This window comes from Leptodactylus fuscus, chromosome 8, assembly GCF_031893055.1.
Source record: "Leptodactylus fuscus isolate aLepFus1 chromosome 8, aLepFus1.hap2, whole genome shotgun sequence".
Lineage (NCBI taxonomy): Eukaryota > Metazoa > Chordata > Amphibia > Anura > Leptodactylidae > Leptodactylus > Leptodactylus fuscus.
The window spans coordinates 21,223,546-21,240,836 of record NC_134272.1 but is presented as its reverse complement, the minus strand read 5'-3'; the positions used below and the strand labels follow the sequence as shown (position 1 = coordinate 21,240,836).

Here is a 17,291-nt window from a genome sequence, read left to right as displayed (position 1 = left end):
TTATTTGTTTCAGATACTTTTTTGCACCTTGTTCAAGAAGGGGGTATGACTTAGTGGGGTAAAAATTTTGATGCATGGGCCCAAGTTTATTATTGTGGTTCCGACTGGACACTATCACAAACGTGGTGCATCTTTGGTTTACATAGTTTGGGACAAAATTTTTCAACTTGCTAGACATGTTGGTGTAAATTCTCTGAAAAAGGGGCACAATGTGCCAAAAATACATCAAAATTGTTTCCTAAAAATGTATTTCAAAGTACGCCAACTGGAAGGTGATATAAACTTTGAGTAGACAGTAAAGAATGCTCCAGATTTACCATCCAACTCCAGTCACTGTGATAAATCTGCCAATCCCTTCCCTGGCTACCTGTTGCCCAGCGAATGGAGTTCAATTTACTAACCGTGACATACAAAGCCATCCACAACCTGTCCCCTCCATATACCTCTGACCTAATCTCACATTACCATCTCACACGTAACCTCAGATCCTCCAAAGACCTCCTACTCCGCTCTGCTCTTATCCGATCTTTACACCACCATCTCCAAGATTTCTCTCATGTATCCCCCATAGTCTGGAACTCCTTACCAAGACACATAAGACTGACCCCCACAATCACAAGCAAGTCTCACCTATTCAGGAAGGCCTACAACCCTCAATAACGCTACTGCCATCAAACCACCATCTGTACAGTCTCTCTCCTCACCTTCTGTCTCTATCCCTTATAGACTGTAATCCCTTGTGGGCAGGGCCCTCTATCCCACTGTGCCAGTCGGTCATTGTTAGTATTATATTTGTTTGTATATTTTGTGTGCAGTATGTAAACCGTCAAATGTAAAGCACCATGGAATTAATAGAATAATGTCCAGCACCATGGAATTAATATAATAATGTACAGCACCATGGAATTAATATAATAATGTTCAGCACCATGGAATTAATATAATAATGTTCAGCACAATGGAATTAATATAATAATGTTCAGCACCATGGAATTAATAGAATAATGTCCAGCACCATGGAATTAATATAATAATGTACAGCACCATGGAATTAATATAATAATGTTCAGCACAATGGAATTAATATAATAATGTTCAGCACCATGGAATTAATATAATAATGTATAGCACCATGGAATTAATATAATAATGTACAGCACCATGGAATTAATATAATAATTAGAGATGAGCGAACAGTGTTCTATCGAACACATGTTCGATCGGATATCAGGGTGTTCGCCATGTTCGAATCGAATCGAACACCGCGTGGTAAAGTGCGCCAAAATTCAATTCCCCTGTGGGACAGGAACTACGACACCGGGGGCATTGAAAAAAATTGGAAAAAGTCATTGGCTGCCGAAATCAGGTGACCTCCATTTTAGACGAATAGTGGATTTCAAATCCGGGTCATATGAGAATGTGAACTTTGTGACTATGAGACAGGGATAGCTGTACAGGCAGGGATAGCTAGGGATAACCTTTATTTAGGGGGGAATGTTATTAAAAATAACTTTTTGGGGCTCTATCGGGTGTGTAATTGTGATTTTTGTGAGATAAACTTTTTCCCATAGGGATGCATTGGCCAGCGCTGATTGGCCGAATTCCGTACTCTGGCCAATCAGTGCTGGCCAATGCATTCTATTGGCGTGATGAAGCAGTGCTGAATGTGTGTGTTTAGCTCAACTACACCGGTGGAGTAGTTGAGCTAAGCACACACATTCAGCTCTGCTTCAATCAGCGCTGGCCAATGCATTCTATTAGCTTGATGAAGCAGAGTGTGCACAAGGGTTCAAGCGCACCCTCGGCTCTGATGTAGCAGAGCCGAGGCTGCACAAGGGTTCAAGCGCACCCTCGGCTCTGATGTAGCAGAGCCGAGGGTGCACTTGAACCCTTGTGCACCCTCGGCTCTGCTACATCAGAGCCGAGGGTGCGCTTGAACCCTTGTGCAGCCTCGGATCTGCTACATCAGAGCCGAGGGTGCGCTTGAACCCTTGTGCAGCCTCGGCTCTGCTACATCAGAGCCGAGGGTGCGCTTGAACCCTTGTGCACACTCTGCTTCATCAAGCTAATAGAATGCATTGGCCAGCGCTGATTGAAGCAGAGCTGAATGTGTGTGCTTAGCTCAACTACTCCACCGGTGTAGTTGAGCTAAACACACACATTCAGCACTGCTTCATCACGCCAATACAATGCATTAGCCAGTGCTGATTGGCCAGAGTATGGAATTCGGCCAATCAGCGCTGGCTCTGCTGGAGGAGGCGGAGTCTAAGATCGCTCCACACCAGTCTCCATTCAGGTCCGACCTTAGACTCCGCCTCCTCCAGCAGAGCCAGTGCTGATTGGCCGAAGGCTGGCCAATGCATTCCTATGCGAATGCAGAGACTTAGCAGTGCTGAGCCAGTTCTGCTCAACTACACATCTGATGCACACTCGGCACTGCTACATCAGATGTAGCAATCTGATGTAGCAGAGCCGAGGGTGCACTAGAACCCCTGTGCAAACTCAGTTCACGCTAATAGAATGCATTGGCCAGCGCTGATTGGCCAATGCATTCTATTAGCCCGATGAAGTAGAGCTGAATGTGTGTGCTAAGCACACACATTCAGCTCTACTTCATCGGGCTAATAGAATGCATTGGCCAGCGCTGATTGGCCAGAGTACGGAACTCGACCAATCAGCGCTGGCTCTGCTGGAGGAGGCGGAGTCTAAGATCGCTCCACACCAGTCTCCATTCAGGTCCGACCTTAGACTCCGCCTCCTCCAGCAGAGCCAGCGCTGATTGGCCGAATTCCGTACTCTGGCCAATCAGTGCTGGCCAATGCATTCTGTTGGCGTGATGAAGCAGTGCTGAATGTGTGTGTTTAGCTCAACTACACCGGTGGAGTAGTTGAGCTAAGCCCACAGATTCAGCTCTGCTTCAATCAGCGCTGGCCAATGCATTCTATTAGCTTGATGAAGCAGAGTGTGCACAAGGGTTCAAGCGCACCCTCGGCTCTGATGTAGCAGAGCCGAGGCTGCACAAGTGTTCAAGCATACCCTCGGCTCTGATGTAGCAGAGCCGAGGGTGCACTTGAACCCTTGTGCACCCTCGGCTCTGCTACATCAGAGCCGAGGGTGCGTTTGAACCCTTGTGCAGCCTCGGCTCTGCTACATCAGAGCCGAGGGTGCGCTTGAACCCTTGTGCACCCTCGGCTCTGCTACATCAGAGCCGAGGGTGCGCTTGAACCCTTGTGCAGCCTCGGCTCTGCTACATCAGAGCCGAGGGTGCGCTTGAACCCTTGTGCAGCCTCGGCTCTGCTACATCAGAGCCGAGGGTGCGCTTGAATCCTTGTGCAGCCTCGGCTCTGCTACATCAGAGCCGAGGGTGCGCTTGAACCCTTGTGCAACCTCGGCTCTGCTACATCAGAGCCGAGGGTGCGCTTGAACCCTTGTGCACACTCTGCTTCATCAAGCTAATAGAATGCATTGGCCAGCGCTGATTGAAGCAGAGCTGAATCTGTGTGCTTAGCTCAACTACTCCACCGGTGTAGTTGAGCTAAACACACACATTCAGCACTGCTTCATCACGCCAACAGAATGCATTGGCCAGCACTGATTGGCCAGAGTACGGAATTCGGCCAATCAGTGCTGGCTCTGCTGGAGGAGGTGGAGTCTAAGGTTGGACCTGAATGGAGACTGGTGTGGAGCGATCTAGACTCCGCCTCCTCCAGCAGAGCCAGCGCTGATTGGTCGAGTTCCGTACTCTGGCCAATCAGCACTGGCCAATGCATTTCTATGGGGAAAAGTTAGCTTGCGAAAATCGCAAGCTGACAGGGATTTCCATGAAATAAAGTGACTTTTATGCCCCCAGACATGCTTCCCCTGCTGTCCCAGTGTCATTCCAGGGTGTTGGTATCATTTCCTGGGGTGTCATAGTGGACTTGGTGACCCTCCAGACACGAATTTGGGTTTCCCCCTTAACGAGTATATGTTCCCCATAGACTATAATGGGGTTCGAAACCCATTCGAACACTCGAACAGTGAGCGGCTGTTCGAATCGAATTTCGAACCTCGAACATTTTAGTGTTCGCTCATCTCTAATAATAATGTATAGCACCATGGAATTAATATAATAATGTACATCACCATGGAATTAATATAATAATGTATAGCACCATGGAATTAATATAATAATGTACAGCACCATGGAATTAATATAATAATGTACAGCACCATGGAATTAATATAATAATGTCCAGCACCATGGAATTAATATAATAATGTCCAGCACCATGGAATTAATATAATAATGTTCAGCACAATGGAATTAATATAATAATGTACAGCACCATGGAATTAATATAATAATGTACAGCACAATGGAATTAATATAATAATGTTCAGCACAATGGAATTAATATAATAATGTACAGCAGCATGGAATTAATATAATAATGTCCAGCACCATGGAATTAATATAATAATGTCCAGCACCATGGAATTAATATAATAATGTACAGCACAATGGAATTAATATAATAATGTTCAGCACAATGGAATTAATATAATAATGTACAGCACCATGGAATTAATATAATAATGTACAGCACCATGGAATTAATACAATAATGTCCAGCACCATGGAATTAATATAATAATGTATAGCACCATGGAATTAATATAATAATGTACAGCACCATGGAATTAATATAATAATGTATAGCACCATGGAATTAATATAATAATGTACAGCACCATGGAATTAATATAATAATGTACAGCACCATGGAATTAATATAATAATGTACAGCACCATGGAATTAATATAATAATGTACAGCACCATGGAATTAATATAATAATGTACAGCATCATGGAATTAATATAATAATGTACAGCACCATGGAATTAATGGTTCAACATCAATAAATAAATAAATAAATAATAATAATAATAATAATAATAATAATAAATCTGCACATTTGTCTATTAGACAAGATTAGTAAATCTGCCCCATTCTAATATCTTACTTTTTCTCACGTATTAATTGTTATTATACATCAATGGACAAAGCTTCAATAGGTGGAAGTGGTGTAATTTGTCATGCTTGTACTTACCAGACAGGGACTCTTGTTTCCATCTGTGTAACCAGAACATATCATGTCTTCCAGTATGATGGGTGTGCTGCTGCTGGTGGTGGAATACACATGGTAGTAGTTATCACATGTTGTTCGGTCAATGATTGGAGTCATCACCTTCTGGAGAGTCTTAGGGTACGGTAAGTTCACTAGGAAATAGAGAGAATTAAGGGCTAGGAACAGGGTCAGACTGGCCCACCTGGGAACCGTTGAATCCCCTGGTGAGCCCCAAGCCCCAACTATTAATCCTCATTTTGTTAATGCAAATGCATTGGTCAGGGGCCCGATCATGCCCCTCACCATCCTGATCGGTCCTTTACCCAACGCTACGAGGAACCAAGGAACTTTTTCAGCATCGGACCATTTTTCCTGGTTCAGGACATGTGTCTGTTTTTCACATTTGTCATGTTTTTTTTTGTTTTTTTTGTAATTGCACACTCTACTATGGCAATTTTTATGTAAGTGTCGCCAGGGGTGGGGCTAAAACATAGGTGTGATGATGTTTTTTATTTTTTTATTTTTTTTATACATTGTACCTACCTACCCTACCTTCCCTATAGGAGTTCCAGCTGTAGTGATATTCAGCCTTCTGCTTCTACAGACACGTGATTTTGTGGAGCTGCTTAAGGCTAAGGTCTCACATTGCAAAAATGCAGCATTTTTTGTCACAGACTTGGCTGCATTTTTTGACCCAAAATTAGTATTCCTTTATATTTTCCATTCCTTTTCAAGACTTTAGCTTTGAAAATTGCAGCAAGATTTGCAACAAAAAACTGTGTTTCCGCAACGTGGGGCCATTAGCCTAACACTGCAAGGACGTATATATAGGTCTTTGTGTTGTTAAGAGTGAACTGTCCATAAAATGTCAATGGGCAGTTTGGAAGTAGTTAAGTAGCAAACTAGTCTGCATCTTTGTGGTGTTAAATTTTTCACTAGTGTTATAATTTGGTTCGTAAACTCAAGAACATAAAGTCGCCCCTCACCTCCTGAGTTTATTGTGCCCCAGCCGGTTACCCAGCATTCCATGCCACAGGGGAAGGTGACGGAGGATGATGGCAGACAGATGGGCATGATGTACGTGGTGTAGGTGACAGGACTGGAGAGCTTCACCAGAGCGATGTCCCCTTTGGATCGACTAAATGTATATGAGGGATGTATGATGATGCGACTAACACTAGAGATGACGGTATGATTATCCGGCACTGATAACTGGTACGTCCCCAGGTATACGGTGTAGTCAGGTGGATAGACAGAGCTGGGAATGATAAGATGTGATGATCATATACAATGTAAAGTGACACAACACAATACAATATTCTCTTATCTATATCATGTATAATAGATATACAGGGTGGCCATAAAATAACCTCAGGTGTTTGGAGTCGTGTGCAGGCTGTAGCCACGCCGTAGGGAATGAGCGGCTCAAAATCCTGTCATCGGGAAAATGTGCTCTTCACAGGATTTGCGATGTAAGGAGGGGCTCCATCCTGCATGAAGGTGATCATCTGCAGACACTGCTGCTGTTGGAGTTGGGGAACGACCACTGTTTCCAGCATTGTCTGGTACCCCGCTGCTGTGATGGAACAGGTGGCAACCCCAGTTGGACCCAAATCTTCGAAAAAGAATGGTCCGATCATGAACGATGAGGCAAACCCACACCAAATGGTCACCTTGGGCGAATGCAACGGAACCCCCTCGAGCGCATGTGGGTTTTCCGTGGCCCATATGCGAGAGTTTGTTTTTTTTTTTCATGCCTTCCGTTTCCCAATGCCTACATACATACATACAAATTTTCAGGCAATTCCGTCCATTGGGTCAGCCTGCACATGACTCCAAACACTTGAGGTTATATTATGGCCACCCTGTATTATCATATATAACACTTACTATGAAAAGCATTGAGCGGCAGTCAGGACCCACTGGCTGGAGATCAAGGACCCACCACAGATATGAGAGCCCTGGTACCGCAGGCTGATCTGCCAGGGCCATTCTCCATCCGCAGCGTCCGTGCCCCCTACAATCCGGTTATTGAGCAATGGAGATCCGCACACAGGTGGGGAGGGGGTCGCTGCAATGAAAAAAAATCATAACAAAGAGGCAGATCCAGAAAGGTAAAAATGTATAAATTACAAAAACAGAATAATCCATTCTCCCTCTATGATCTTTGGAGCTTGAAATCAGCAAATCAGTGCAATGTACAGAATGTGTAATTGTCTCATCTCCTTCCATTACAGGGTTAATCAGGGTAAATATTACAATAAGGATTTATTTCTATTTCTTTTTTGCTTTTACATTAAAGCTCAGGTAAAAAAAAAAATTCAGTCTGCTCATAAGAAACATTATTTTCAGTCTTGGTATCCTCATAGCGTCTCCTTCTTACCTGGTGATGTAGAGTTCTCAACACCTGTGCCACAGACAAGGGAAGGTGGAGGAATATTTACAAGGTCAGTGAAGGTCACATCTGGCACGTAGCTCTGGATCCATGATGTATAGGCTGTAACCAGGATGAACACCTCAGGGCGAAATGGTAGAGCACAACCAGCTCCCCAACTTACAATTCCAGCTTGGTACCAGGCGCCCTGTACCTTACATACTAGAGGTCCCCCACCGTCTCCCTGGAAGACATTGATAATTCAGCTGAGTAGAATTCCTATTTGCAGTTCAAAAAATTCCCATTATTTGGCCCACACACAGTATAATACCCTCTTTACTGACCCCCACAGTATATTATCTCCTTTTTTCACCACCTCACAGTAAAGCACCCCCTTTACTGGCCTCCACAGTGTATTACCCCCTTAATTTGCCCCCACACAGTATGACATCCCCTTTACTGGCCCTCACACAGTATGTTGTCCCCTTTACTGGCTCCCACACCGTACTTTGTGCCTTTTTAGCCCCTCACACATAATACTGTCCTCTTATTTTTGGCCCCCTACACAAACTTTGTTTCCATCTGAATTTTTGAAAAGTTTCAGGCTCAAATTTTTCGGTTCATCGCCAACAAAACACTATTATACTCTGGGACCTCCTCAGACCCTATAGTATGGTATAATAAAGGGAGGGCTGGGGTAGGTGAATAAAAATAACAAACACTTATACTCTCGTGTCACCTCTCCTGGGCATCTTCACATCATCCAGTGGTACCCGATATCCTCTTCAGGCCTCCGTCTGACGTCACACACCACAGAGGTTGCTGCTGAGACCTGTGATTAGTCTTCAGTGGTCACATGGGATGCTCTGAGCTTCATAACGTTCAGCAAGTCCAATCACAGGCCTTAACAGTGACCCTGAGATGGTAGACACAGGTCGAATGAAGACTAAAGAGGTCACTGAGGGACCGCTGAATGCCCAAGTGAGCTGATTATAGCTATTGTTTTTAATCACCTCTGCTTGTTCAACTACTACCTATTCAATTATTCCAACAAGTAGTGGACAATCTCCAATCTCACCAATCTCCACTCCTGTTGCCTCTGGCCTTCACTTCTGCCGCCTGGGCACAGACACTGAAGAACACTGCATTGCCCTCTGGAGGAAGAAGTGCAGGCCGGACCGGATAGGAGCAGGGATTGGTGAGTAAAATTTTCATCACTACCTGTTGGAATAAACCAATAGGGAGCAGCCAATTAAAAAAAATGCTGCCTCTCAGTTTCTGCCAGAAGGTGCCGCCTAAGGCTGTTGCCTCAAGTTGCCTCATGGTAGAATACAGAACACATGGATGCATTTCCCAATTTACAATATGTCCAGTTCCAGTTCTTTCAATACTATACAATTGTGCAATGGTTGTTTGTACTTACATTACAGGGTTCCTCGCCTCCAACTAAGTAACCAGAACAAATCATGTCATCCTGGATGATGGTTGTGCTGCTGCTGGTGGCGGAGTACATATGGTAGTAGTCATCACATGTTGCTCGGTCAATAATTGGAGTCATCACCTTCTGGAGAGTCTCTGGGTATGGTAAACTGACTAGAATAACAAATTAGAAAAACTACAAACCTGGACTATCTCAATAAGCAGATAATGATGTCAGAGCTCAGTCAAAGTTTACACAGCAAGAATATGCCTGCATAGTATAGAACCAAAGGCAAGGCTCGCCATAGGGGAGAATATCTCTTTATTATGGTACCTAAGAGAAAATTCCATATGCTCCTGCATTAGATTAGAATCAAAGGGAGTTACTGAATGGACTCATAGATTACTGGGGGCTTAGTCATTTTGGTGGAAGAAATAAAATGAACTTAATAGTAAGTTACTGGGTAAGGGTGCATTCACACTGAGTAAACGCTAGCTTATTTTGTAAAGTAAAATTACACTTGTAAATTTTGCTATCCCATTGACTTCAATGACATTTTACAGGCGTATTTTTACAGGCGTATTTTTACAGGCGTATTTTTTACAGGCGTATTTTTACACTTGTAAAAAAATATCATTGAAGTCAATGGGATAGCAAAATTTACAAGTGTAATTTTACTCTACAAAATAAGCTAGCGTTTACTCAGTGTGAATGCACCCTAAGACTGCCACTGGCACTTGCTATCAGGCAAGTCCTAGACGCTCATGACAAGAGCATAGTTATGTCTTTATGCAAATCACTAGTACGGCCAAACATAGACTTTTGTGGGCCCCCGTGTTCAAGAAGGACATGAATTAGAGAGAGTTCAGAGAAGGTGACCAAGACTATTAGGAGAATGGATGGATTGGAGGACAGAGACAGAATAACAAACTTGGGTTTATTCAGTTTTGAGAATAGACGATGGTAGACTGTGGAGACTATGGAGCTTACTGCCACAGGATGTGGTTGGTAATGGTGAATTCATTGCACATGTTCAAAGAGGGCCTGGATGTCTTTCTTGATCAGAAAAATATTATGGGTTTCAAATTTTTGATTAAGTAAAGTTGATCCAGTTGATTCTAGCATATCCCATCCACACATTTCAGAAAAATACGAGCAGTGGACATGCTGCAATTTCTAAAACTGTCACTGTTTTGGAAATTGCAGCATTTCAATTCTAAATATGGAAATGCTGGTGGATTCCCTATAGGTGTAATGGAAAGAAAATATGCAGAGAAAATGCCTGCGGACTTTTTGGGAAAAGCAGGGCAGGAAAAACCATAATGCATTTCCGTTGTGGTTTTACCCACACAGTACGTGAGGCCTTGGGGATGGATATAATGGCAGCAGAAAGTCCACACAGGAAATCTCTGCTGACTTTCTGTGAAAAGTACTACAAGAAAAATCACAATGTGTTGATGCCGCAGTTTTCCCGCAGCACTTTTTTGCTGTGGCCTGCTACGTGGGGCCTTAGCATAAAGCTTACATCTGTATAACCATTCCTAAGCTCAACAACAATTCATAAAGCCGCCCCTCACCTCCTGAGAATACCTTTCCCCAGCCGGTTACCCAGCATTCCATGCCACAGGGGAAGGTGACGGAGGCCTATGGCAGACAGATGGGCATGATGTACTTGGTGTAGGTGACAGGACTGGAGAGCTTCACCAGAGCGATGTCTCCTTTGGTTGTAGCACCGGCATATATTGGGTTTATGATGATGTCACTAACACTAGAGATGACGGTATGATTATCTGCCACTGATAGCTTGTATCTCCCCAAGTATACGGTGTAGTCAGGTGGAGAGACAGAGCTGGGAATGAAACGATAGGATGTGATGAACATATAGAATGGAAACTGATATAACACATTAAGGGTGAGTTCACACTGAGTATATGCCAGCTTATTCTGAATGTAAGAATCAGCGGCATATAAAGCAGTTCCCATTCATTTCTATGGGAGCCGGCATGCGAGCGCTCCCCATAGAAATGAATGGGCTGCTTTTTTCACTACGAGCACTCCCATTGAAGTGAGTGGAAAGTGCCCGCGTGTACGGCTCGGCATGTGCAGTATATATACCCCAAATTGTTCCATTAGAATTATATATTGTCTATAAGAAAGCACGCCATCTTATGGTTACAGTGATTGAAAAATAAAGAAGTAATCTAAGCTTATCTCCTTAAGGCTGAGGCCTCACATTTCGGAAACACAGCGGTTTTGCTGCAGTTTTTTTAAGACAAAGTCTGAAATGAATTTAGCAGAAGTATAAGAACTTCCTATATATTCCGCATTCCTTTCATTTCATGAATTTAGACAATGCGGGGCCTCTGCCTCAGACTAAGGGCCCACATAGTGAGCAGTATCAAAAAAACGCTGTGAAAGATACCCACCGGAAACGCTTTTTTTTTTTTCCACAGTATTTTTCACAGAAAGTCTGCAGATTTTTCCTCTGTGTGACTTTCTGCCCCTATTATACCTATACGGAAAACGGCAGTTTTTCCATAGGTAAAATTGAAACACTGCAATTTGCAAAAATGGGAACCTGTCTTTACCCTGAAAGGGCTTTCAGGAGTTTGATGTAGTCCTTAGAACTAGTTATCAATATCAGATCATTGGAGGTGCAACATATAGGCTATATATAGTGGATGGAGCCAGAAGCAGACAGCTCCATCTACTGTGTAGTAGCAGTGCTGGGATATTACACTACAGCTCTATTTCACTTCAATAGGAGCTAAGCTGCATCAGAAATGTCTTTTAACACCATAGATATAGCCATGTGCTAACAGCTCTGTCCACTGTATAGCTCTGCTGCACTGTTCTCTCTATGTAAGCCTCTGGACCCCTACTGCTCTGGGATTGAAGGCCAATTCTAAGGACAGTTCATCAAAATCTCTTCAAGTGTCCTACGCAAACCTCCAATTAAAATCACAAGATAATTGTCCTTCTATGGTTTTCCCATCATGTCGTGTTTGACTCTCACTGTAATAATCACTGTACTCACTATATAAAGCAGCTAGCTGCGGACATCACCCACTGGCTGGAGATCAGGGTCCCTCCACATATAAAATAGCCCTGGTACCACAGGCTGATCTGCCAGGGCCATTCTCCATCCACAGCATCTGTGCCCCCGACTATCCTGCTGGAGATTACTGGTGATCCGCACACCGGGGGCGAGGAGGTTGTGTCCATGGAAGAAGGAGGAACTGTAATAATAATAATATTAAGAGTTATATCCTGATTATTTCTATATCTCTCCTTATATACAGTAAATGTCCAGATTATTAAAAATGACAGTGTCAAAAAATGTTTTACTATGATATTTTTGACATATATTACTCACCAATGAAGAACATTATCAGTAGTGTAAGAAGCATTGCCTTGTGTTTGCTCCACAGCAGGGAGCTCATGGCCTTGGTGTAGAGGGAGAACCTCACTGACACACGAAGACCTACGGACTCATAACCCATAGATATATATGACTCCTCCTACTTGTTCACCGAAGAAACTGACTGAACCTATTGAATTGTCAACTAAGATACTGCACATATTAGTCCAGAAAGACGAGTTTTTAGTCAGTTTAATGCCTTAAAGCCAGAAAAAGTTTGGAATGTATCTACTGCGTCATCTACAGAAAGCTTCTAAGTCATGTTCGCTACTCTTACTCTCCACGATCCTTGTTGAAATATTTTCTTTTACTTTTAAAGAATTTATAACATGATATTAATTGTAATCTCAAAAATACGAGATTTACACAGATTTACGTTGAGTGAGATTTGCTTGATTCGGCCTCGACTTCATTTCAGACCAAATCTAAGCGATCCAAATAGGAAGTTCTCCACCTGACCTACTTTCCAAAATAGCAACAGGTTTCGTATTAATTTTATGCAAGTATTGGTAAAAATAGTGTATTAAAACTTCAAACTTTATTGAAAATACTTAAAAACCCACATATATATATATATATATATATATATATAGTGATGTCATGAAACTGAATGTTAACTCTCTAAAGTCTTTGTCCTCAAACCATTGGTTAACTATGTATAAACACCATTAAACCACCTTGATAGATCAGCAAGGGATTATGATATAGACACTCAGATAAAAGCTCAGATTATTCTTTGAATAGCGTATCTATAGGAGAGTGAGGAGATTAATATCCCCAATTGACAAGACATATTAAATCATAAGGCTTTGCATCATAAGTATCGGCGTCCACCATTAGGACACTGAGAACTGCAGTTCTTACTGCATTTTTTATTATCTTTTTTGGGGGTCTTCATTTATATACCTTACTTAAATACGTCACATTCTCCTGATGAACCGTGTACTTAGTTTAGTACATGGGGACACGCGTAGAGGGATTTTTTGTCATCTTTGAATAGGATTGCAGGGGTTGAGATGGCAGACTGTTTAAACATCTGAAACTGATGCCAAAGACCATTTAATAGCGTTAATATGGTCACTTGGGACAATCATTAATAGTCACTATTAGAGATGAGCAAGTAGTGTTCGATCGAATACTACGGTATTCGAAATACTTGTACTCGATCGAACACTACTAGATGTTCAAAGTTTAAGGTTCGATGCAGAACCAGCGTTGATTGGCACAATGCTATACATTCTGCCAATCAACGCTGCTTCTTCTCTTACCTTTAGAAGTCATGCAGGGTTTTTCTGTCCGCTTGAGAAGTCGGACATCTTCACTTGCGGACAGGGAAGGACGGGCACGGAGTGCAAAACAACGCACCCGATGCCCATTGAAATGAATGACAGTTGTCACGGACACAGCTAGTGTCCGCTCCTAATGTCCGTGACAGATTTTGAGCGGACACTACCTGTCGGACACCGATGGTAGTGTGAACGCCCCCTTAGCAGCTGTCAGTGGGCACAAAATGATACTGTTATAGGACCCCATTGAGTAATATCCCATCACATAGTATATGTCATAGTAATGGGACCGGCTGCATTATCTGATGTAATTAATAATGGTAATCCATATACTTATCTGGATACTGGCTGTAAATGTTCCTAAATCACCGGCTACACATGAAGACTATGAAATGTAGTAATACGGTGCAGTGTTTGTCTGATATCCATTGTCTAAATGTGTTGGGCCCTAATACGGAGGTCATAAATAGATTATTAGACGCCATATAAAGGAAGAGGAAATAATAACACAACCACTTAACTTTTCCGGATACAAACCCTTGGGGTCCTTGGAGCTACAAAGGTCTGGCTGCCAATCTGTTCCCCCACACAAAATTACCCCCAGCCACAAACACAGGCTCGGGGGCACCATAACACACAGAATGGCAGTTTTACCACATATAATAACCCACTGCCGGGACACCCCCCAGTAGGAGCCCAAAGACCGGCCAGACCAAGATAAATAATCCTAGGGGAAACTAACCACCCTGTTTCCCCACCACTGATAATTTCAACCAACTCCAAGGACCCCCCACCCTGCCAATTAAAATAATTAACTTGAATTTATCCCCAGCATGATCGGTACTAGCAGAGATGGAGACATATACAGGGATTATCAGTGCAGTCTCCATTAACATCACCTCACTGTATATCTGATATCAGGCTGTCCCTCTCTCACCAAAGAGTCTCCATTACATGTTACCTCCCAGTTCCACCATAGAGAGCCCTCAGTCCCCAGGACTCATGTACAACCTGCATTATACAGCAGTAATCTATGTTATATCAGCCATGTGTGAGGTGAGTACATGAGGGGACTCTGTGACTGTATATATCCTGAGGTAATACTGCAGTATATATGATATATCAGCCATGTGTGAGGTGAATACATGAGGGGACTCTGTGACTGTATATATCCTGAGGTAATACTGCAGTATATATGATATATCAGCCATGTGTGAGGTAAATACATGAGGGGACTCTGTGACTGTATATATCCTGAGGTAATACTGCAGTATATATGATATATCAGCCATGTGTGAGGTAAATACATGAGGGGACTCTGTGACTGTATAAATCCTGAGGTAATAATGCAGTATATATGATATATCAGCCATGTGTGAGGTAAATACATGAGGGGACATGTGACTGTATAAATCCTGAGGTAATACTGTAGTATATATGATATATCAGCCATATCTGCAGTGTGAGGTAAATACATGAGGGGACTCTATGACTGTAAAAAATCCTGAGGTAATACTGCAGTATATATGATATATCAGCCATGTGTGAGGTAAATACATGAGGGGACTCTATGACAGTATATATCCTGAGGTAATACTGCAGTATATATGATATATTAGCCATGTGTGAGGTAAATACATGAGGGGACTCTGTGACTGTATATATCCTGAGGTAATACTGCAGTATATATGATATATCAGCCATGTGTGAGGTAAATACATGAGGGGACTCTGTGACTGTATAAATCCTGAGGTAATAATGCAGTATATATGATATATCAGCCATGTGTGAGGTAAATACATGAGGGGACATGTGACTGTATAAATCCTGAGGTAATACTGTAGTATATATGATATATCAGCCATATCTGCAGTGTGAGGTAAATACATGAGGGGACTCTATGACTGTAAAAAATCCTGAGGTAATACTGCAGTATATATGATATATCAGCCATGTGTGAGGTAAATACATGAGGGGACTCTATGACAGTATATATCCTGAGGTAATACTGCAGTATATATGATATATTAGCCATGTGTGAGGTAAATACATGAGGGGATTATGTGACTGTATATATCCTGAGGTAATACTGCAGTATATATGATATATCAGCCATGTGTGAGGTAAATACATGAGGGGACTCTGTGACTGTATAAATCCTGAGGTAATAATGCAGTATATATGATATATCAGCCATGTGTGAGGTAAATACATGAGGGGACATGTGACTGTATAAATCCTGAGGTAATACTGTAGTATATATGATATATCAGCCATATCTGCAGTGTGAGGTAAATACATGAGGGGACTCTATGACTGTAAAAAATCCTGAGGTAATACTGCAGTATATATGATATATCAGCCATGTGTGAGGTAAATACATGAGGGGACTCTATGACTGTATATATCCTGAGGTAATACTGCAGTATATATGATATATTAGCCATGTGTGAGGTAAATACATGAGGGGATTCTGTGACTGTATATATCCTGAGGTAATACTGCAGTATATATGATATATCAGCCATGTGTGAGGTAAATACATGAGGGGACTCTGTGACTGTATAAATCCTGAGGTAATAATGCAGTATATATGATATATCAGCCATGTGTGAGGTAAATACATGAGGGGACTCTATGACTGTAAAAAATCCTGAGGTAATACTGCAGTATATATGATATATCAGCCATGTGTGAGGTAAATACATGAGGGGACCCTATGACTGTATATATCCTGAGGTAATACTGCAGTATATATGATATATCAGCCATGTGTGAGGTAAATACATGAGGGGACTCTGTGACTGTATATATCCTGAGGTAATACTGCAGTATATATGATATATCAGCCATATCTGCAGTGTGAGGTAAATACATGAGGGGACTCTGTGACTGTATACAGTCCCTGAGAAAAGTTCTGTCGCTTCTCCATGTTGTGGAATCAAAAGCTTATAAACTGACTTTAAAGGGGCTCTATCACTGGGAAAAGTCATTTTTATCTAATCACATCCTTGCATAGGCTTTAGAAAGTCTATTCCACACCTACCTTTAGTATATAGATTGCCTCAGTGGTTTCTGAATAAGTCCGTTTTCATTCATATGCTAATAAGCTCCCAGCCAGCTCAGGAAGTTCCCAGCAGCCTCCTCTCTCCCATTATCTCCTATGTGTGTGAGGCAAACAGGAAGCTGAGTCATCAGCAGCAGCAGCCTCCCATAGGAAACAATAGGAGAGGAGCGCACGATGTATATGCGCAACAGTCTAAGTAGCATATGAATAAAAACAGACTTATTCAGACACCACTGAGGCAATCTACATACTATAGGTAGGTGTGGAATAGACTTTCTAAAGGCTATGCAAGCATGTGATTAGTTAAAATGACTTTTCCCAGTAATAAAGCCCCTTTAAATTCATCCATTGGTTTTAGAAATGACTCCTATGAACGCTGAAACCCTCCCAATTTTTTTATTTTATTTTATTTTTTTTTGTTATGAAAATAAATTGGCTTCACTGCTGAAATATTGAACACAGATTTTGGCAAGACAAAAGTGTTGTCGCCCACAATGTGAAAATCAAACCAATAATTCAGTCCAAATACAAAGACATGTTTCCTAACATTGGTGAATGAGGTTGTGGTGCTATTAGAGCCATATTTAATATTTTGTGTGACTTCCATGAG

General features: G+C 42.1%; 1 protein-coding gene across 1 annotated transcript in view; it reads right to left on the bottom strand.

The window, feature by feature from the left end:
* The window catches only part of LOC142217177 (transmembrane protease serine 9-like), a 71,922-nt gene that overhangs the window by 35,415 nt on the left and 19,216 nt on the right, over positions 1-17,291 (bottom strand). Inside the window, exons 3-6 of the mRNA XM_075285367.1 lie at positions 7,497-7,731; positions 7,004-7,184; positions 6,100-6,371; positions 5,096-5,265 (exon numbers count right to left, since the gene is read on the bottom strand). Of these exons, the coding sequence (XP_075141468.1) occupies positions 5,096-5,265; positions 6,100-6,371; positions 7,004-7,184; positions 7,497-7,731 (858 nt within the window). The remainder of the gene's footprint in view (positions 1-5,095; positions 5,266-6,099; positions 6,372-7,003; positions 7,185-7,496; positions 7,732-17,291) is intronic.